The following is a 21768-nucleotide window of genomic DNA, read 5'->3' on the forward strand; positions in this document are numbered from 1 at the left end:
AAACACGTGAACATTTCTTTTTTAAATGTGTACATGTGACTATCTTTTGAAATGAATTCCAGCTGGATCTCATGGACATTTTTGCAAGAACATTGACAATATTCAAAAATCCAAATTCTCTGAGAATGAGAAGGGGATAGATAAGCAGATTCTGTAAGAATAAGAATATACATATCTACAGAATATCTGAAGATTACACAATATCAAGAATATAGTATAGAAAGCTTTAAATATGCAAAACATACTAAATGGTAAAAACTACAAATACACTAAATACATAAAATGTATTGTAATTTAATGTATTACATATATATAGACAATGTACCAATTGGTAGAAGTTTGGGTAAAACAACATCAAGCTTAAAAATATGTAATAAAACAAACAAAACAATTAATTTATGCAAATATTACAGCTTTATTATATTACTAATTTGGCAAACCCCCGTTTGTGGTCATACTTGTGTCTATTTATGTTATTTATTGATTGATTTTCCGCCTGGTTTGAACTTACTTGTGTCATAAAGTAAACACATTTTGCAACACAAGCACCATGTTCGTCAAATGGACGCTTTACTTTGAAAGGGAAAACCGGAAGTGTCTTTTTTTCGCTGTAGAAGGAGCAGCAGTCAAACGTGTGGTGTCACTGTCGGAAAACACAGCGGTACAAACAAGACTACACTCCGTAACAGCTGAGCTAAATTTTGGGGGGGGAAACAGGCGGTGAAACGACGCCGGTACATGCTGCTCGGTCCCCGGCTGCCCGGTGAGATGGATGTCCGACCTGGGCTGTAGACTCCTGCGGCGGGACTGAAGGTGAGAGCCGCTTGGCCCCGTTTCTGCTTTTCATTCATTTCTCCTGCTGGAACAGGTGTATGCCAACTACCAGGAGGGACACGTTTCTCCGAATAATGTCACATTGTTGTCGTTTGCTAAAACAAACTTTAAAGTTAACACCGTGAAGTGCAACTAGCAAAGCATTTCGGCCATGGTGGAGGTAGCTAAACTAAAATATTTATGCTCGAGACGGTACAGATAGCTGCTCGGGCCAAAAAACACACACGTATACGAGTGTGGGCCTGTGTGGAAATAGTGCTGTGGTGGCAGAAACCGTGTCCCATCCTCCCCTCTCGTCCTGTCAGGCGGATGCTGCCTGTCAGAGGAGCTGATGGAGACCCCGACATCATGGCACGCCTCTGCTGCACAGGCTGCTACTATACAGAGCATTTGTCCACAGTCAGGACAGGGAGAGGCCACCTCCAGCCAGCCTCTGTGCATTTAGTTTAGGGACTGTTCTTTATTTATCAGAGGAGGGGGTGACTGAGCTGTGACTTCTTTCTTTTTTTTTTTTTAATGGTGTGTTTTGACCCAGCTATTTATCCAGTATCGCTATTTACTGTCAAAACAGCCACCTATACTTTTTAAGGACCTTCGAAACCTGAGCAAAAACATGTAAGAGCACATTGGCTTGATTTCTCTCTAATACATGGAAGAAATGACACTAAAGTTGGCTAAAAATTATGAATGAGTACAAGAAAATTACCTGACAATTTAAGAAAAAGAAAGTTGTGACATGCCTCAACACTGAAAGTTTTTGTAAACCTGAAATAGAATAACTAAATTAATGAAATAAAAATGTTTTTTTCTTTTTTCCCCCAGACATTTTTCCCTAGTTTTTAAAAATAATTTTCTGAATTCGTTGAACATTTCTTACCAAGTTGCTCATTGCCTTTTCTTTTTTTTTTTTTTTTTACCATACTTTCTTATTAGGGTTAAGAATCACCAAAGGCCCTGCAATATGATATTATCAGGATACTATAGTCGTGCAGTAAAACCAACCTGAACGTGCTCGATCTTTTCTGATGTGGAAGTTTAGCCGGCTCAGTACTTGGATGGGAGACCGCATGGGAATACCTGGAGCTATAAACTTGCCAGGTTTCTCTTGAAAAAGAAAAAGTTGATCTCTACAGGAATTACTGGGTTGATTGAAATTTTTATTTATTTATTTTTTAATAGTATTACGATAAGTGTGATTTATTAATTTTTTGTACCTTTTTTTCAGTTTAAGATTTTGTCCCCCAAATACAAACTTTGTCAACATTTATAATAAGATAAAGTTTTAAAGAGAAAGTTTCTCACTTCAGTCATTTTTTTTGCAGCAAAATGTGTCGAGTGGACTGAAAAAGGCAACTGATTTTATTATTCTTGTAGGCTACCAAAAATGTCATTTTGTATTTGCAATATTAACAATTTGTAATAAAAAAAAAATAATACTTTACACACATTTATTGATACAATATTGCCACACTAAATATTGCGATTTTATCGATATTTTCTCTGAGCCTGCTTGCTTATCAGTTGACGAATACAGTACGCTGATATCTATACATCAGAGATTTAAGGCAACAAATTTAAGCACAATTTAGCACTTTCCCCAGAACAGAAGTATGTAATAACTTTTGTTTCTTTATGAAAATCATCAATTGTCAAAGTTACATCACTCAATACCAGCTGGTGGTTAAAGTGGTTTTGTGTTTTTAATGCCTCATTTTGAAAAAATAAGCCACCTGTCCAGAAAGGTGTATTTACATTTTAGCTTGTGTGCAGCTGTTGTTTTATTATAATTATTTTATCTTTGTAATGTGTCCTTGAATGCTGAGAAAGGCGCTTCTAAATAAAATGTATTATTATTATTATTATTATTTTAGGGCACATAGTTTATTTCTTTAATGAAGGTCTTTATAACTATTTTCCTCAAAGAAAAATATGCTTCCTACACTGAGTCACCCATAAAATGTCCTCATAACTTACCCAGCCTTTTGCAGAATCCTCAAGTACCTTGTTTTTCAGGCTTCTTTGTGGCTGGTCTCCTTTCAGCTGCCTCAGGCACGTCAGTATACAGCACAGATGTAAAGAGGTTTTTCAGTTTTGGCTCCTCTATTCAAATGTCAGCGTGACAGCTTAATTAAAGTAGCCCAGAGGTGAGAAACTGAGACTCTGTCTGCTTCTGTACTCGCAGCTAAATTTCCATGGCGTAAGTTGCAGGTTCTTTTTGGAAGACAATCTGTTAAAAGTTTGAGGAGAAAAAAAAATAGTGACGTCTTCTGCAGGTCGCAGTGGGATTAGACGAGGATGTCCTAAAGGATGTGAATCATTTGATGAAACAGTGAAAGGTCAGAGGAGACAGGCGGTGTGTGAGCGCACTGGGGTGTTGACAGCATAAAAGATGAAGCGAGAAGAGAGGACTGGACTGAACGAGCTCTATCAAACTGACCCGAGTGGCTCTGTAATCACATACTGACCAAAATAACCTCTGGATAGCAGCACAGCAGGGAAAAATGTTATTGATGCTATGAGGCTGCAAACAGCTGTGTGTCATGTGTGAGATCCCGGCCTGTCGTCATGTCGAGATAACATGTTTTCCTGTGTGTGTGCTGTATGTGTGTGTATGTGTGTGTGTGTGTGGTGCAGGAATGCAGAGCATGTGGACGCTGCGTTTGTCCTCTTATTTACAGTTGGAGTAGTGTGGTGTTATTTGAAGCAGTTATCATGCAAATAGCCCCGTGGCAGCAGCTAATAATCAGTAGTAGTCTAATGTTGCGGCTTGTGGATAGAGGAGTGGTGCCCTGGCTAGCAAGTCATTTTTTTTGTTTAGATTATAATGATTTATATATGTTATATATAATTTAAAAGCATATAAAATAATTGCTGCTTACCTCATGAGTTTACTTGTGATTATTGTAGGCTAAATAATTAGCTGACAGAAAGAAAGTGCCATTTAGATTTGGATTAATTGTTTCAGTCGTTTATCAAGTAAAAATGCGAAATATTGTTGGCTGCATATGTGAAGTAAAATTAAATATTTTTGGACATGTCAAAACTTTACCATGGCCAAACTTTTTGGTGTTTTTTTTTTTTTTTTTTTAATTTCTAAAATTTCATACAGGTTACCTACAAATCCCTAAAAGTCTTGAAAGGCATTCACTTTATTCATCTTAAGATAAGGCTTAATTTGTATTACAGTGGGAAAAATAAAAATCTTTTTTTTTTTTTTTTTTTTAAAGTATTTAAAAATACTTAGAAATGGGAAGTAAGATTCTAGTTTTTTTCTCAAAAAATAGTATATATATATGTTTTTTCCTTCAATTATGTTTATTGTAAGATTAGTCTTAAATTTCATTTAGAGTGGCATTAAAAAAAATCTGAACTGTATCTTGCCTAAAGCCGTAGAAACCCTTTTCAAGTAAACTTGGCTGACATTATTTACATCTGCCAAGAACAGCAGCCCTATTTACAAAATGTACTGCGCAACTGGTAAAACTCTGTCCAAAAAAACACCCCTAAACTTTTTAAATGTAAACCAAATGATGGCCTACAGTACGCCTCCTCTCACAGGTCATGCCTGGATTTTGTGCCAGCAGACTTCCTGTCTGGGGCCTGGCATCAGGAAGTGGGGTGCCTGCTTAATCAGGCAGAGGTAAACATGCCCTCCGAGGAAAAAGGAGGGAACATTCCTCAGATGGAGTGGGGAGTACATGTCAGTGTTCAGCCAACAAGAAAACAAGGTTACACACATGATGTGAGTCCAAAGACGCTCATGAGAAGGCGAAGAGAAAGAAAATGAATGAATGAATGAGTTCTGTGTGAGGTGAGCAAATAAAAAAATCTGACTTTCTTTTGCTTTTAATGTTCTTTGAGCCTAAAACGTAAGACTCGCTTTAAACCTTTTCGGAGAAAAAAGTCCTCAACAGCACCCTGTGCTGCGACATCAGAGAAGCTGTGTTACTTTTTGCTTTACTTGACATCACAAAAGACTTTCTCTGTGAAGCAGACGAGCTAAACTCTGGTGGTGTGACATGCTGATCCCAGTTCAGCGCTGCTGTTGATGACATCTGTTGGCTGCTGATAACTGCTTGGAATTTCACACGGATGAAGTGAAGTGTGTTTGCACATGTCTTTGTGTGTGTACACACTGGTGTGTGTGTGTGTGTGTGTGTGTGTGTGTGTATGTTGTTGACAGAAGGTGGGACGGTTACACACTACTAGTACAGTATCCGCAGATCCTGTGAATGTGTTTGTGTTAGTAGGTGGAGGCATGAAAACGTGGCTTGGGGAAATGCTGAACAAGTACAGAGGGGAGAGGGGATTGTGGGGTTGAGCGCTGCAGAGAGAGGACACTGCAGTAAATACAGGGACACGTGTGACAGGGGAGGTGAAGTGTAGGTGAGGTGTGTGCGGCCATATAGTGTAAAAAAATGTATGTACCTTCAGTGCAAAGCTGTGTCACACTGTCCTTAAAATATGTATCTGACTGTCAGGATTCCTCTTCATGCTGGTGATAGCTGAGGCCTTGAGGGAATTTGTTTAAATTTAGCACAAACATTCACTTGGACTCAATGAGGAGCTGGTTAGATTTTGGTGGTCATAGGTCAATGGTCAAGGTCACCTTGACCTCGTCCGGTACATTCTTGTGAGCATGATATCTCATGAACGCCCTCAAGGAATCTCTTAAAATATGGCAGAAACGTTCAGTTGAACTCAAGGATGAGCTGATTGGATATTTGGGGTCAAAGGTTAAGATCCTGGGTTGCCCAGTAGCTCCTCTCAAAAGCCCCCCAAAAAACAAATGTCAAGGTCTCTGTTACCTTGTATTTGCCTCATTCTTGTGAAAGCAATATCTCAAAAACGCCTCAAGGTAATTTCTTCAAATTTGGTGCAAACATTCAACTAGACTCAAGGATGAGCTGATTAGATCTTAGTGGTCAAAGGTCAAGGTCACAGTGATCATACATTCTTCCGATTCTTGTTCTTGTGAAAGTAATGTCTCAAGAACACACATTTGACACAGAAATTAACTTGGACTTAACAATGAACTGATTAGAATTTGGTGTTTCAAGGTCAAGGTCACTGTGAACTTGCATCCTTCTCATTTTCATGAACGCAGTATCTGAAGATGGCCTTGAGGGAGTTTCCTCAAATTTGGCAGAAGAGTCCACTTAGACTCAACAATGAACTGATTAGAATGTGGTGGTCAAAGGTTAAAGGTCAAGGTCACAACTCAAGGACCCCCCAAAACCACTTTGAAACTGTGCTGATAGTATCGCCCTCCTGTGTGTGAAGCATCCTTGTTTTCACAGACATGGATGTAAACTGTAAGTCCAACTTGACTGGTGCATGGAAGAGGCATATAACTGCGTGGCAGTATTTCTTATTTTCTTAAATGTCTCTTCCTGTGGGGTCCGGTGGCTTAGTGGATAAAGCATGAATGAAGGCAATGTCCTTGCTGCAGTGACCGCGGGTTTGATTCCAGCTCACGGCACTTTGCTGCATGTCATCCCCTCTCTCTCCTCCTTTCATGCTATTGATCTATCCTATCTAACAAAGGCAAAAATGCTAAAAAAATCTAATAAAAAAGATAAAATAAAAAAGTCTTCTCCTGCTCGTTAACACTCTCATGTCATCACTATCAAGGACTGACCTCCTCTCCTCTTCCTAAAACTCTTCTCTCTACTCCCCAATATTGCAGAGGATGGGCCCAGTGTCCTGGCGCCTGAGATGTCTCTGGGTCGGCTCCTGCGGCGTGCCTCCTCCAAGGCTTCCGACCTCCTGACCTTTAACCCCGGGGCGGGGGGCTCATCATTGCGCTCAGGCCTGGATGGCGAGATCATCTTCTCCAAAAATAATGTTTGTGTGCACCCCGCAGAGCCCCTGCCTGGCCTGGCAGAGCACCACCCAGGTGAGGCTGCACGGATGTTCAAAGTGTCTTTTCTGTTGTATTTCTGTGTCAGTGGAGGTGTAGAGTCAGATGTGAAGTGACCAGTGCAGTGACACTGACCCAATGCTTCGGCAGCACCCCACCCATTAACATGTTTTTCTTTCTTTATACACAAATAGAATCACGTATCTACTGTATTTCAACTAACAAATGCAATTGTATCTGGGCAGTATACATGCATAGCACCTTTCAACACTAAGGTAATTTAGGCCCCGTCTACACATGGACAGAAATATTTGAAAACCAATATTTGTTTCCCCTCTGTTTTTTTTAAAAAAAAAAAATTTGTCCACGCAAACTTCATTATATACAACGGAGGATTAGGGCCACATTAAGGAAAAAAAATATATATTTACGAGATTAAAGTCATTAGTTACAAGATTAAACTCATTATTAACGAGAAAAAAGTCATTATTAATGAGAAAAAAGTCATTATTAACGAGAAAAAACTCATTATTAACGAGAAAAAAGTCATTATTAACGAAGAAAAACTCATTATTAACGAGAAAAAACTCATTATTAACGAGAAAAAAACTCATTATTAATGAGAAAAAAGTCATTATCATTATGTCTTAGTCATTATGACTTTTTTCTCGTTAATAATGAGTTTAATCTCGTAAATAATTTAAAAAATGTTCCCTTAATGTGGCCCTAATCCTCCGTCGTAATTATACAAAAAATCTCCATCCACACTAAAATGTAAAAATGACACCAAAGGCTGACCGGCATTATCCGTCTTCAGCAGTTTACCCTTGTCGCAAAGTTAATAAAGAGCACAGGATAATGTTTTTAAAACATCTAGTGGAGATTTCGTCACTGCTGATTCCCCTCTGATAAAAGGATGAAGGAGCTCACTCAAACAGATGAGTGGTGCTCTGGACATGCTAAAGTTTCCCTCCCATTCCTCATTGAAAACAATTCCACTCTGGAAAGTGTCTCACCATCTGCAGGTTCGGTCCGCCCTGATCCAAAACTGACATTTCTTGTGCACTTTAAACCACAGATGCTGATGTGGAGCATAAATATCTGCATCTGGGTGCAGCAGATTCTCTGTCTGTTAAGTGGTGCAGCGACTGAAGTTTTGAAAATTCTGCACCTTAGAGGGCCTTAAAAAATCTTTGTGTTTGTGATCTTAGACTGTTTGCATGTGGACAAGAGGCCAAAATGTGGAGGAAAATATCTGTTTATCTGTTATATCTGTTTAGCGTTAAACTGCTTTACATACACAAAGACAAATTTTTAAGACAAGATATAAAAGAAACAGAGTTGTTCCAGTACAGTTTTTTTTCTTACAGGGACGCATTACAATAAATTCTTCTTTGCCGCTCTAAAACAGTATTTGCCATCCTCTCATCCAAATATGGCAGATTTAAAGCAGCATATCAATAACCGAGAAAACTGCAGTTTTATCTGGGTATAAAACTACTTGAAAGTGTATTAATAAAACTAAGCTTTTTAGGCACTTCTACGGATGTTTCCGATACTGGTATTGGTATTGGAACAACTGTAACAGGAAAAATAAGGCAATATGAAAAGACACAAATAAAAAGTGTTTAAAAGAAAAATAGAATAGAAATATAGAACAAAATTGGATGGTAATACTCCCAAATCTTAATTTAACCCTCTGAAACCTGGATTGACATCAGTTTTCTTGTGCTGCGTTCAGACGCCTTTTACAAACTATACGAGCCTTTGACAACTGAGCAAATTGGTTTGATTTATTTTAAAAATATCGGGGGGGGGGGGGAAGACAATGACCAGCTTTTGCAAGAAATGTCCCACAATTCCCGCAAGAAATCTTACCTAAAAACTTGTTTTAAAAAAATTATCCAAAAAATAAATGTCAGGAAAATATATTTATAAAATTATGTCACAAAAAATAAAAATGTAATTTATAAAATAAATACATATATGTCTTTAATTTTCAGCACTTTTTGAGGCCATCTTTTTTGATTTTCTTGATTGTTTTGGTTTCTTTTTTGCTATTTTCAGTTTAAAAAAAAAATTTTTTTGCAGCTTTTTACTCATTTTGTGCTAATTTTCAGGACATGTAAGTAGCTTGTTGCCTCCCCCGCTATGTTCTTGGAAGAAATCAAAACAATTTGCTCAGGTTTCAAAGGGTTAATCAAAAGCACTGTGTGAGATTTATTGAAAGATGGTAAAATATAGGTCGAGCTTACTAAAAGCTTAGATCAAACACACGGCTTATTTACAGCTGTCGGCCAGATGTCCTGCTGTCAGCTTTATGTGGGCTTTTGTATTGCTTTCACTTTAACGTCTGTAAAACTAAACATGCATTATTCCTACGTTTTTACTCAGACTGCTGTAACACAGTGTGACATTTTTCTGTGGTCTTCTTGTGTTGTTTATGCATGTAAAGGATGTGTGATTTTGGCTTTGTGGTTTTAAAAATGAGAGCATTAGCAGCCTGGTATGAAGACTAACAGCGTTTCCTTTATTTCTCCATCTCTTATCTCCTGTGATCCTCCAGTTGTGTGTGTATTAAGGCTGTTACTCACATCTCAGGGTGTGTCCTCACCTCTTTGTGTGTTTATCTCCTCTCGTGTTTGTCTTCCGGCTACTAAAAGTTTTGTCATTCCCCCTTATGTTGCCTGATTTTTTTTTTTTCTCAACATAGTAGTTTCTATATTAACCTTAGTTTATGTTGCCCCCTGCAGGCTACCTGTGCGTGCACACGGAGAAGGATGAGAGCCTGGGCACCACCCTGATTCTGACGTGGGTGCCCAACTCCCGAATCCAGAGGCAGGATGAGGAGGCGCTGCGCTACATCACACCGGAGAGCTCCCCTGTACGCAGGAACGCACGCCGCCGAGGCCGACGGTAGGGAAGTAATTACTTAAAGGTAGACTATGCAGGAACTGTCAGTTAGTGTTTGTAAACACAACGTTTAAACGTGGCCCCTCCTCCCGACACTCCTTGTGCATGTGCTGCAAGCTACTGTTTTACAGGACTGTTACATCTGTTGTTATGGGAAAGGTGAAACTTAAGCAAGCTATCGAATGTTTATGGTACTCTAGAAGACTTTGAAAATACTTTTAAAAGACTAAAATCTGACCAGGATTTTTTTCATGCAGTATAAAAATGATACGGGCGGCACAGTGGCATCGTGGTTAGTCTCACAGCAAGAGGGTCCCTGGCTCAAAACCTGGTTGGAACGGGGTTCGGTCCGTGGGCGGGGGCCCTTCTGTGCAGAGTTTGCATGTTCTCCCCGTGTCTGCGTGGGTTCTCTCCGGGGTCTCCGGCTTCCTCCCACAGTCCAAAGACTGCAGCTCAGGTTGATTGGTGACTCTAAAATTGCCCGTAGGTGTGACTGTGAGCGTGTATATGTGTCCTGCGATAGTCTGGTGACCTGTCCAGGGTGTACCCCGCCTTCCGCCCAATGACAGCTGGGATAGGCTCCAGCCCCCCCCACGACCCTTACGAGGACAAGCGGTTACAGAAAATGAATGAATGAATAACATTGATACTCAACTTGCTAAGCAAGGCAGTGCGACATTTACAGGATTTTAGGACATTTTTAAGATTTTTCTTTGATTTTAGGACAGAAATAGTGTTTAGGTACATTATTTTGATGGTAGTCAATTACACATTTCTGATATTCCCTTAAAAAAAATCATGCATTATGCATTATGCATTATGATAGCTGCTGTTGCACTGAGATAAAAAGTGTGCAGCCCTGTTTCACTGTTATACATGATACTGATGGTGTTTTAAACCAACCGTCCCCTCCAGACCCCACTCCCGTCACCCAGCAGCCCAGGAGGAGGACGAGGATGAGGAGAGGAACATTACCAGCAGCACCTCTGCAGAGAGCCACAGCCTGGTGGTAGAGGCAGGAGCGGATCCCTCCTCACACCAGCAGCAGCTGCCCTCGGCAGGGGAGGAAGGCGACGAGGGCTCCTGCGAGCTGTCAGACGAAGTGAGTCGGGACAGCACGATGGGTTCGGACTCCGACACTTTCTCCTCCCCGTTCTGCCTGTCCCCTGTCAGCGAGGCCCTCTGTGAAAGCAGCGGCTCAGTCTTCCTGGACAGTGAAAGCAGGTCAGTGAGTGGGGTGGAATGGGCTTCTCTGTTTATGTTTGTTATCTTGACACAACAGAGTTGAGTTAATTCTTTGTTTTGTCATTCAGTGGTGGGGAAATTAGTCGGCACAGCACCCCGTGTTCAAAACTTTTGCATGGACACGTACCATAATCGCTGTATGAGCACAGTGCAAAGTGGCAGCGACAAGCTAGTAGGATGCACCCATGCACTAACATGCACATGCAGCGGAGAAGGTCAGATTACAACACACAGAGGCAGTGCGACGTCAGTCTCTGCTCAGGACGCCACTGTATATAACAAATAGCGGTTTGCGGATATATTAATGCTCTAAATTTTGCAATGCATAAAATCAAGTAAAATGCACTGTGGCTACGTAAGCTCATTTTTACTACTACTACATTTTCTACTGGAAGTTTCTCTCCTTTCTTGTCAAACCAGCATTGAAAAGCCAGAGAGCTGCTGAATTTGACTAAACTTAGTATATTCTGTACAGGAGAAAGTACCAATTTGAAATCCATTCAGTGAGATAAACGTCCAAAAGCTGCTTGTTAAGGCATTATATTTAACATATTTATTGATGCGTTGTTGCTTGTATTTGCCTAAAAGCAATCAAATCTGAATAAAGCAGGTGAAAATTGTATCATTAAGCCACAAAACGCTCACTGTATCTAAGTTGTTATGTAAACTCTGCCAATGTTGCTTAAAAAATCCAAATAATCACTGCAAAAATATACAGTGTAAAGCGGTCTGACTGATGTTATGACTTGTGAGACATTTCTTTTACAGATGAGGGGGAAGGGTTGTCTTATAATTCCTACATTCCTACAATTATATTGCAAATTTACTAAAATAAAACATGTCTTAGTTAGGTTATATAGTAAATTGTAACAAATTACATTTCAAAAGTAACTATCCCAGCACAGGTTATAAAGGTGTTTTTTCAGTTACTCTAACGTACCACAAGGTGGAGCCAAAAAGAAAAGAATTGATTACATGGGGGATGATTTTCGCTCGGAGGGCCACACGGTGGCTCACTGCACTTCAGCTGGATGTGCCTTGGCAATGAAAAGCAAGTAGATGACTTCAGTGAGAAGCATGAAATGTTATCAAGTTCAAGATCATTTACTTAAAGCTAAATGTTTTATATCGTCACAGCTGTCCCAAAATCACTCCCCAAATCCTACAAACCAAAACCTCAGAGCTTCCACGGACTGTTCTCTAATCAGGCGAGCCATCTGGACAGTGATAGTGTTGCTGTTCGGACCTCACGGCCATTTGACTTTATGATTCCCTTCGTGGTCGTTTCCTCACGCAGCTATTTGGCCTGACATGTTGCCCAGAATGTGTGAGCCTGTGTCAGTGTGTGTCAAGGAGAGCGAGAGAGTGAGTCAGTGTGTGTTTAGGCCTTTTTAACCACTCTCAGACCCCAGCTTGCTGTAAGTGCAGTCAGTGTGTGACTTGGCAGCGCTCTCTGCTTCACAGCTTCTAACCTTTACTCTGTCCTTCTCTTCCTCCGTTCCTCTGTGCCTCGCTCGCTGTTAGTGTCACCCTTCAGCTTCAGCCTGCGTTTCCCTTCTTCCCTCAGATTCCCCTCTATTCCCTCTCCAATCCTTCCACTCTCTATTTTGCATCCTTTCCTCTCACTCATTCTCTCTGTTTTTCTCAATATTGTTTCTTTCAGTGTTGCCCACCTCTCAAATATCTTGCCCCCCTCCTCCCCTCCCCTCCCCTTCCCTTACTAAAGTCTGTGTGAAGCCCTTTGATTCCCAGTGCTCCCGGGGTTGTTGTGCTGGGCTGAATGTCAGCTCTCCGGATTAGAGGACTGAAGAGAGCGGAGCAGCAGCCAAAACCCTGGAACCCACTCAATCTCTCTTTCTCTCTCTCTTGCTTTAATTGACACTGTTAAGGGGCCAGGAACTGGAAACATGTCACTTGGAATCATTCAAAGAGAAAGAACCGCGTATGGGAGAGCGAGAGCGGATGAAAAAAGGAGGGGGAGAAAGAGGAGAGTGGTGGGAGAGGGTGAAAAACAGAAATCCACAGCAATCTCTGTCAAGCTTCTTAACAAGTTCTTTGAAAGTTTAGCAGTAGTTTATAAAGATGCTGTTGACTGTCAGTGCGTACGGCCTTCGTGAGGCTTTACTTGCCGAATTTCAACATGTGATTATATCTTAAATAGATGGTTTACAGTGTTTTTGGCTTGTGACACTTTAAAACAAAGCAAGCACTGCTAATCACTAGTTACATACTGTATGTCTACCAGTCATGACCTACATGTTTTTCCAATTTAAAGGGAAAAATTACCTAAATTTTGGATTCCAATGTATTATTTCCATTGCATAGGACAGTTCAATCAATATTGTGAACATGAGCTACTTTCTCTCAAAGCCAGAAATCAGAGCTGTCATCACACATGAAGTCTGGATCTGCTCCACAGACAGTGAATGGGAGCCGCATTTTGTGTTTTATTTTTTATACCCAAACAAACTTTATTGTATTGTATTGTTCTCAGTTTGAAACAGAAAGTGTGTCTGTATGCTCCGGAGATTCGCCTGGGTGCTCTCGGCATCATTTTTAACATCTATAATGTTTGCTCATAATTTTAGTTGAGCTGCCCCTTGGAAGTCGCAGATACAAATCAGTCAGGGACACCTCAGTACCTGACATTCTCCAAGTTTAGCATATGTCTGTTTTTTATTGTCAGATAAAGCAGTTTTTCTACCAAAATTAGCATGTGTTGGCATTTTTTTCAGACATGAGAAAACCTGTTAAAAATGGGTGATTGACTTTCTTTCCCATTGCCAGTAGACCAGAGCTGTGTACACGGCTTTGTAGAAGACAAGTATGCCTTTCTCTGTGTGTGTGTGTGTGTGGGGGGGGGGGGTGTTTTTTTTTTTTTTTGTGTTGTTTTTTTTTCTTCCACGTCATGTTCAGGCCTGCACAGGTTCTGAGGACGCGTTATCTTCTACCCTCTGCTTAGAAGTGGTGAATTTACAGTTCCCAGCAACTTAATATGATACAGCCAGTGAGGAACTGGTGGCTCAAAAAATAGCACATCATCCATTTTGCCAGGTTTTGGATACAGAGGGTGATGTGGCACGAGCACAGGTCTTGTTGCAAGTCCAGAACCGACAACACTTTAATATCTGTTGATAATATCCTTCCTCACTGTGTATCATGCAGCCCTAAAATCCATGTTGTAAAATAATAAACACAAACACTTTCAAGTGGGTTAATACTTTTTACAGTCCCCACTTTTATCTTGTGATCCCCTTTCTAGAGGAGACTTAAGTGTGTAGAAAGTCCTACATCTGACTTAAATGTGTGCTGTTTTGGCACTGGGGGTTGTACTGTTGTACCACTGTATTCATAAAAAAGACACAAAAAAATCCATAAACTCAAAATTGTACTGACCACCTTCCAGAGTGTGCATTGCAGAGAGCCCACACCACCCCCCTCACCCCTCCCTCAACTCCACAGGGATTAGCTGAAGGGCCTTGGAGTCCCTGGAGGCCTGTAGCACTTGGTCCTGGTTCTCAGGGTGACCTAGCAGCAACTTCCCCCAGGGTAAAGCTTGTGTACGCATGTGTGGAGAAAGGTGTTATGAAGAGCCTCGGGGCAGTTTTGATCTCGCCCTGGCCTGGTGGGACATGCCGGTCGCTGTAGCCTGACTCCTTCAAAACAGCTTGTTTACATAATGTACTCTCTGTACAGTTTATGGCCTGGCTGCTGCTTGCGTTTGCTGCCTACAGTACGCAAACAGAATCAAGCTGACAGACGTTGTTAATCAGTCATTGAGCTCTGCTTGAATGCGGCACAGCGGAGGATCCATGCTATAATGCCAAGAATCATGTGCTTTCTCACCACATTTTCCACAGTTTTTGCACTTTCATTTATATGCGGAGAAATACGCAAAAGCATTTTTGCACATCGGCTTGTAAGGAGCATGAAGGAAATGTTTGCTGTAAATTGGCTCGTCGGCCTTGTTAACACCCCCAGCTTGACAGTCATTGGAGTTATGAAAAGGCGAGTTCAGTAGTCCCTTTAAAATACATTTCAGATTGCTTGACTCCCTCACCAGAGCTGTCTGTGCCTCTCTCCCAGTCTCCTTGTATTCCACAGTCTGGTTTGTGGCGTGATACATGAGACAGAGAGCAATAAATCACCAGATAGCAGAGGAAACTGTGCAGCTTGGATTGATCAGCCTTGTTATTTTCCCATCTGCTTACGGGGAAATGATTAGCCAGACATGATTGATTCAGGGTGTAATACATTAGACTGGGCCTGCCTCCCTCGTCTTCTCTGAGTACCAACCTGCCACTTGTGTTCACCTGTTCATGTGTGTAAAGAGTAAGTCATTTTCTGAGTATAAGGATGTGTACAAAGGCATCTTTTAAATTTACACCTTCATTCAAACAAGAGCTAAAAAAAGTTCTTGTAGAACTCTTTTATATAAATATTATACATATAATAAACAACATTTTTTAAATTTTTTTTAAACAAATGAATAGTTAGTGTATTCGATAGTAAGTAGTAAGCAAATAACTTTATGTAGACGTCTTCTTCTCAAATGTCAGCGGGTTTAATGCATTTCTGTTTCTCAGCATTAGCATGTCTCTAGACGTGTTTGAGAGTGCATTATGGTCATTAGCTACGGTCCATTCATTTGTGTGTGTGTGTGTCTGTGTGTGTGTGTGTGTGCATCTGACAAAGAGAGACATTGGACATGCCAGCCAGTGATTCTTATGATTGAGAAACTTGTGTGTGTCTGCTGTGGTGCAGGATGTGTTGGCCACATCAACAATTTTGCCTGTTTTTGTTGTTGTCGCATCCGTGTGTGTGTGTATGTGTGTGTGTGTGTGTGTCTCTTCGTCCTGCAGCAGAGGAACCCTCGGCTCAGGTTTCAGTGCCGGGAACAACATGCTGGCCATGGGGGAATGACAGGGGAAATTGGACAGCAGACAGTGTGATTTGTGTGTGTACAGATTTCCTTGTGTGTGTGTGTGTGTGTGTGTGTGTGTGTGTGTGTGTGTGTGTGTGTGTGTGTGTGTGTGTGTGTGTGTGTGTGTCCTCAGAAGCCTCCATGCATTCCTCCCATTCCCAGCCTCTTGGTGGAACCATACTGAGACACAAAACAACAGGGCAGAACGGAGCTATATGTCTGCACAATTATCGCTGGGCTAAACACTACCAGCCACTGTCTACATGATATTTATTATTTATGTTCCACATACAAGAATTTCTGTGTTTCTGAATGCAAGACACAAGAGAGGAGAGATTTTTGTGCAGAAGGGATAAACAATATCTGAAGTCTCATTCCTTTGCTTCACGGAAAACATGACTCAGGCTCCTTAAGCACAATCAAGCACCAAAAATTCATTCACAAAATTCAAACTACTCTTTTTGTTTGTTTTTTGCCAGGGAGCTGTGCGAGGAGTCCATGACCCACTCTGCAAGCTCTGCCTCCAGCCTGGATAGCCACGCCCCTTCAGAGAGCGGTGGCCAGTCACACGGCGCACGGTGGGAGGAGCAGCAGAAGGTGCTGGCTCTGGAGCAGTTGTGCGGCGTTTTCAGGGTGGACCTGGGTCACATGAGGTCGCTAAGACTCTTCTTCAGGTTAGCAAGGACTACAAAGGTCACTGGGAGGTCATGATGGGGTCACCTAGTTGAGCTACTGTGCACGCTGTGCTGCCGGTTTCAGGACTGTGTTCATTTGTTTTATGATAATTAGTTGAACTTTTGTTGTGGATACAATTAGAAATAAGTTAAAGGGACCATTCACCCAGAAATCAATAATAAATATTTTTCCTCTTACCATTAGTGCTACTTGTGTGAGTAGCCGAGTGTTGGAGATATCGGCCGTAGAGATGTCTGCCTTCTCTTCAGTGTAGTGAAACTAGACGGCACACAGCTTGGGCTGCTCAAAGCACTCAAAAAAACCCAACAAAAAACATTAAAAAAAACTCAACAGCAATGTCTCTTTCCAAAAATCATGACCCAGTTACTCAAGACAATCAACATACCTCGTTGTGAGCAGCTTTACACAGGAACTATTTTCTCTCTACCAAAGTACGCTTGTCATGGATATCACTGCGCAGGTGGAAGTGTGCATCTACTGCTAACACACCTAGCACCGCTGAGCTACCTCATGTTACAACTCAGCCGAAGAGGACACCTTTAATGTTTATATCTCGCATTGTCATGAGCACAGGCCTCTCGTCCATGGGTAGACCCTTCCTCTGTGCTATGATACGGTTGGCAGATGTAGTTTGGTACAAAGAAAATAGTTCCTAAATGACACTGCTAACAACAAGGTTTGTGCATCATCTTGAGTTACCAGATCATGATTACTGGAAAGAGACAGTGCTGTTGAGTTTTTCAGAATTTTGGCACTTTGAGCACCACGAGCCAACTAGTGCCAATATGTTGGACAGCAGGCAGACATCTCTATGGCCAATATGTCCAGCGCTCTACAACTCACACAAAACAATCTAAACTGATAAGAAGCACTGCAGGTAAGAGGGCACATTTGTATTTTTGATTTTGGAGTGTACTGTCCCTTTAAATTTGGAGTTAAAAAAATGCCTTATTCCATTTGTGTATTACTACTTTACTAAACACATTCCTTCAAATTTCCCTCATGAATCTTATCTTTCTTATCTTTATGATGCTGTTGCAGTGATGAGGCGTGCACCAGTGGCCAGCTGGTGATAGCTAGCCGAGAGAGCCAATATAAAATCCTCCACTTCCATCATGCTGGCCTGGACAAGCTGGCTGAGGTCTTCCAACAGTGGAAGTGCTGCAGGGAAACGCAGCTTAAAGACCAGGTCGGGTTACAATCCTACTTGGCATCCAGTTTTATTGAGAAACGAAGGAATTTTTCAGCCTGTCTCTCCCAGTTTCCCACTCACATTTTGGTTCGGTGCCTACATTTTCATTTGATTCTCTTTCCGTCAGGTGTCAGATGAGAAATCCTGCATGCAGTTTTCCATTCAGAGGCCCACCCTGCCGTCAGCTGAGACTCACCCAGAAGAGAAGCTTTATCGACGGCTGGATGTCACCACCTGGTTACGTCACCTCAACCACAATGGGCAGGTGGAAGAGGAGTATAAGCTACGTAAGGTATGTCTATGCATGTTTTTATAATTGTTATTTTATCCATGCATCACTCTCACCTGCTGCTATCCACACAGGCAAGCTTTCCTTTTTCTTTCATTTTTTTCTCTCAATCACACATGCTCAAAGTCATTCTGAAAGTGGAACCCACAGTGTTCAACTCTCAATTTGAGTAAGCACCTCCACGCTGTAAATAGTGAGACGGTTGGTCTTGGCCAGTGTCCCCCCGTTAGTCATTTGGGTTCTCTGGGATTGACTCAGTTGAAGTTTTAACATCTTACTGAAATGACTCAGTGGCAGTTAGACTATGACCAAGAACATTTCCTCTTTAAACATACAAATGCAGGAACAAAAGAGCACTGTTTTTCTCTGGACGGACAGATCATATTGGTTTTTAGTTTTGGTTTTGTTGGGTTTTGCAGCACTTGTGAATTATCTACTTCAGATCAGTAAGATGATAGTCAAGTGCAAGCTGTGTCACCTTCACCACAGTCTGCATATCCAGTTTGCATACAATTTGATATGTTCTCACACAAGATGTGATCTCTGACTTCGTGCCCTCTGTTTGCCCTTTTGTGTTCAATGTGTTTATTTCACCTCCCATCCACCGCCAGGCCATCTTCTTTGGCGGTATCGACCCATCCATCCGTGGCGAGGTGTGGCCCTTCCTGCTGCACTACTACAGCTATGACTCCACTTCCCAGGAGAGGGAGGCCTGGAGACTGCAAAAACGCACCCACTACCATGACATACAGCAGAGGAGGTGAGGAACAGGCAGAGAGAAGTACATGTGTGTTTGTTATAAAAAGAAATATGGGGTTTCCTGGCTTCAGTGCCACATAATGACAGTTATTTTGAAGGGATGGTTCTTTTTTTTAAAGTGGGGTCGTATGAGGTACTGACCTATAGTCAGTCAGCACATTTACATGAGGTCATCAGGATGTCAGATAAAGCTGAATCATTGTGTTAGTCCGACTACAACTGAATTTTTAAAATACATGTACAGTAGATGATGGTCAGCACAACCCCTGTTTGAGTAAGCAGGCTGAAGGACTGCCATGGAGGCTAAGAAATGTACTGCTGTGGATGGAGTCCAGCATCAAAATGTATTTTAGTCAACTAAAAAACAAAAAAAGTCAGTATCAGCTCAAGTGTATGCTATACTTAGAATATTTCATCAGCTGCCCTGATCAGTCATTTTTCTGTGTTATTGTGTGATAATTTAGTTCAGATTCACCAAAATCACACAACACAAATAAATTGACTGAATGAGGCAGGGGTAGATCAGAAGCTCCTGTGTTAAAACTGGTGCTGTCCGTGGAGTGCAGCCTTAAAGAGAGTAATATAACTAGCTCAGTTCCTTGTTGAAAATCGCTATCAAATGAAAGGTAAAGCGATGAAAACATTCTAAATATAGAATACACTTAAATGGTCAAATGACTCTGCAGTAGTCACAATTATTTAACTGGCTCAGATTGAGAGAATGAGTAAGTAAAAGACATAGAAAAATAACCACTGTAAAGTTTTCACAGGCCGACATCCATGCTGCTGTCCACTGTTTACAAACCCGTTGACTGGCCTGTCCGTGACCGTGACTGTCGTTGAATGTGACACACTAAAAACAAAACCACACACACACACAGAGAAAGGCATACACGCCTGCTGCAGAGCCGTGCACGCAGCTCTGCTCTACTGGCAATGGGATAAGAGTCTATCACCTATTTTTAGTGGGTTTTCCTGTGCTTAAAAAAATGACTTGCACAAAGGAAAACAAAAACTGGAAAAAAGGGTATGATGTGTATGAAGTGTCTGATGCAGAACATTTTGTGTGGCCCAAACCTCAAGTTTTCATGTGTGTTTGAAAAAAAAAACGTATACACACACCAATTTTGGTGGAACAGAGGTATATGAATGTGTACCTCATACAACCCCACTAAATAAAATCCAAACTATCCTGTTAAGGTTTTTGGACATTATGGAAATCAATTCATTAAAAAAAAAAAAGTCTGATTAAGACACACTAGTATGCTTGACACTGTAAAACAGCAGATAAACTGTCACATGGCCACAGTATCAGGTGCCAAACGCTCAGACAGTCAAACATTAAACCATATGTGAGCATGTTGTGGCTTCTCATCGCAGGCGCTGAGCAATCAATAATCACAATCAGGGAAGTGTTAAGGGGAGGTGCCGGGTGTGAAATAAAAGGTCTCTTGAGAGAAAACATGTCAGCCCTTATCAGATCAAACCCTCTCATCAGACGGAAAAAACACACACACACATGCAGAAGCACATCCTCGAGTCTTTGTCTTCATCACTCAACCTTAAGTTTGAGTGTTCACATATTTTCACACATTCTGCTGCTCAGTCCGTAACGAATATGATAATTGGACAGGTTGCACCTGTATGGCCTATTAACATTTTGAGTACCTCAGAGGGTCTTATCGCAGTCAGGTAATTGGAGCCCTTGTTCTGGCTCTGATGTGGATTCCTTTAAAGAGCATTTGACTAGAGCAGCCTCCGGGGCCACTGGTTGATCATTAGGAGCAAGGATACATGTCTGTGGTTTTGCTCCTTGTCTCCTAACCTTGTGTCCTTCCCTTAGCTGTGGTTAAAGCAGCTGCCAATGGAATGAACGTAACGACTGCAGATGTTGGTCAACAGACAAGTTTGGTGAAAGTGGCAAAATAATATTTAGGATACTGTCCTTATGGGAAAAACTGCTACAAAATCACTCAGTAACATCCTTTTGCCGAGATTATCTTCCCTTTTTTTCTGCAGTTGAATATATTTATTGGATTCCACATAGTATTGTATTCACTATTTTGTGTATGCAATATTATATATATATCCCTCCTTTCATCATCTATATTCTGTATATTCCTCTGAGTGTTATTTGCTCTCTCTCTCTTCTTTCCCAGTTGCAGACACACGTACGTGAGTGACCTCAATAACCATTCATAGCAAAGTAAAACAACCGGTTTGCATATCAGCAACAGAAAGAATACTATCATTCCTGATTATTTCTTTTATATGCTTGTTGTTGTGTCTTGTTAGTCTGTTTTGTTTTGCCTTCATTTTGTTTTGTTTTGTTCTGTCTTGTCTGAATTCACATCTCCATCTACCTCCATGTATGCATTCAGTCAGTGCCTTGTTTTTGTTATTTTTTTGTACAGCCCTTTGCACTCACAAATAAATGATAATTAAGAACCCAAAAGCTCAACAAAGCTTATATATAGAAATAGAAACCCATCTATATTGTTCATACTGTCAAAAATACCTGGGAATTCTCATCAGAAAGTGCAGCGTTAACTTTTTTTCCAGGTAATGCGTGAAGCATCCTTTCATTTTCGGCCGTTTGGATCCTCTTTCTTGCACTTAAACACTGCCAGTTATATTTATGCTTTGTTTGCAAGGTTTATGTTAGTACATTTTGAATTTATTGTGTAACATACTGCATGCTTGATGGAAGAAGATGTCCTCTCTAGCTAACTTTAAGAGGAAGTGCTTATATATAGTCTTTGTAAACAAGTGACTAAAATTCAAAAGAACTCTATTTTTGGTTCAGATGTGAGGAAGAGAGGAGGAAGTTCACTTTTCAGCTTATGTTTATTTTCATTATTGCTTATTTTTTCAAAGATTCTGTTTGGTCTGTAGTGAAAAAATATCCAGGGAGATGTCTTCAAATGTCTTGTTTTGACCAACCAAAAATATTCATTGTAGTGTTGTAATACTTGATTGGTCTTGAAATTGATCTCAAGATCGCATTTTTAGTCAGTCTTGTTGTGATTTCAGCCAAAATGCCTCTTGATTTT

The 21768-nt window shown here is 41.0% G+C and overlaps 1 protein-coding gene across 1 annotated transcript in view; it reads left to right on the top strand.

Moving 5' to 3' along the window:
* Positions 1-629: 629 nt before the first annotated feature.
* Positions 630-21768, top strand: part of tbc1d16 (TBC1 domain family, member 16) — a 30703-nt gene continuing 9564 nt past the window's right edge. Inside the window, exons 1-8 of the mRNA XM_042504133.1 lie at positions 630-813; positions 6524-6733; positions 9451-9613; positions 10526-10834; positions 16259-16453; positions 17517-17664; positions 17795-17959; positions 18568-18716. Coding sequence (XP_042360067.1) covers positions 6553-6733; positions 9451-9613; positions 10526-10834; positions 16259-16453; positions 17517-17664; positions 17795-17959; positions 18568-18716 — 1310 coding nt within the window. The 5' untranslated portion in view covers positions 630-813; positions 6524-6552. The remainder of the gene's footprint in view (positions 814-6523; positions 6734-9450; positions 9614-10525; positions 10835-16258; positions 16454-17516; positions 17665-17794; positions 17960-18567; positions 18717-21768) is intronic.

The sequence above is a fragment of the Plectropomus leopardus genome, chromosome 17 (genome assembly GCF_008729295.1).
Source record: "Plectropomus leopardus isolate mb chromosome 17, YSFRI_Pleo_2.0, whole genome shotgun sequence".
Taxonomy (NCBI): domain Eukaryota; kingdom Metazoa; phylum Chordata; class Actinopteri; order Perciformes; family Serranidae; genus Plectropomus; species Plectropomus leopardus.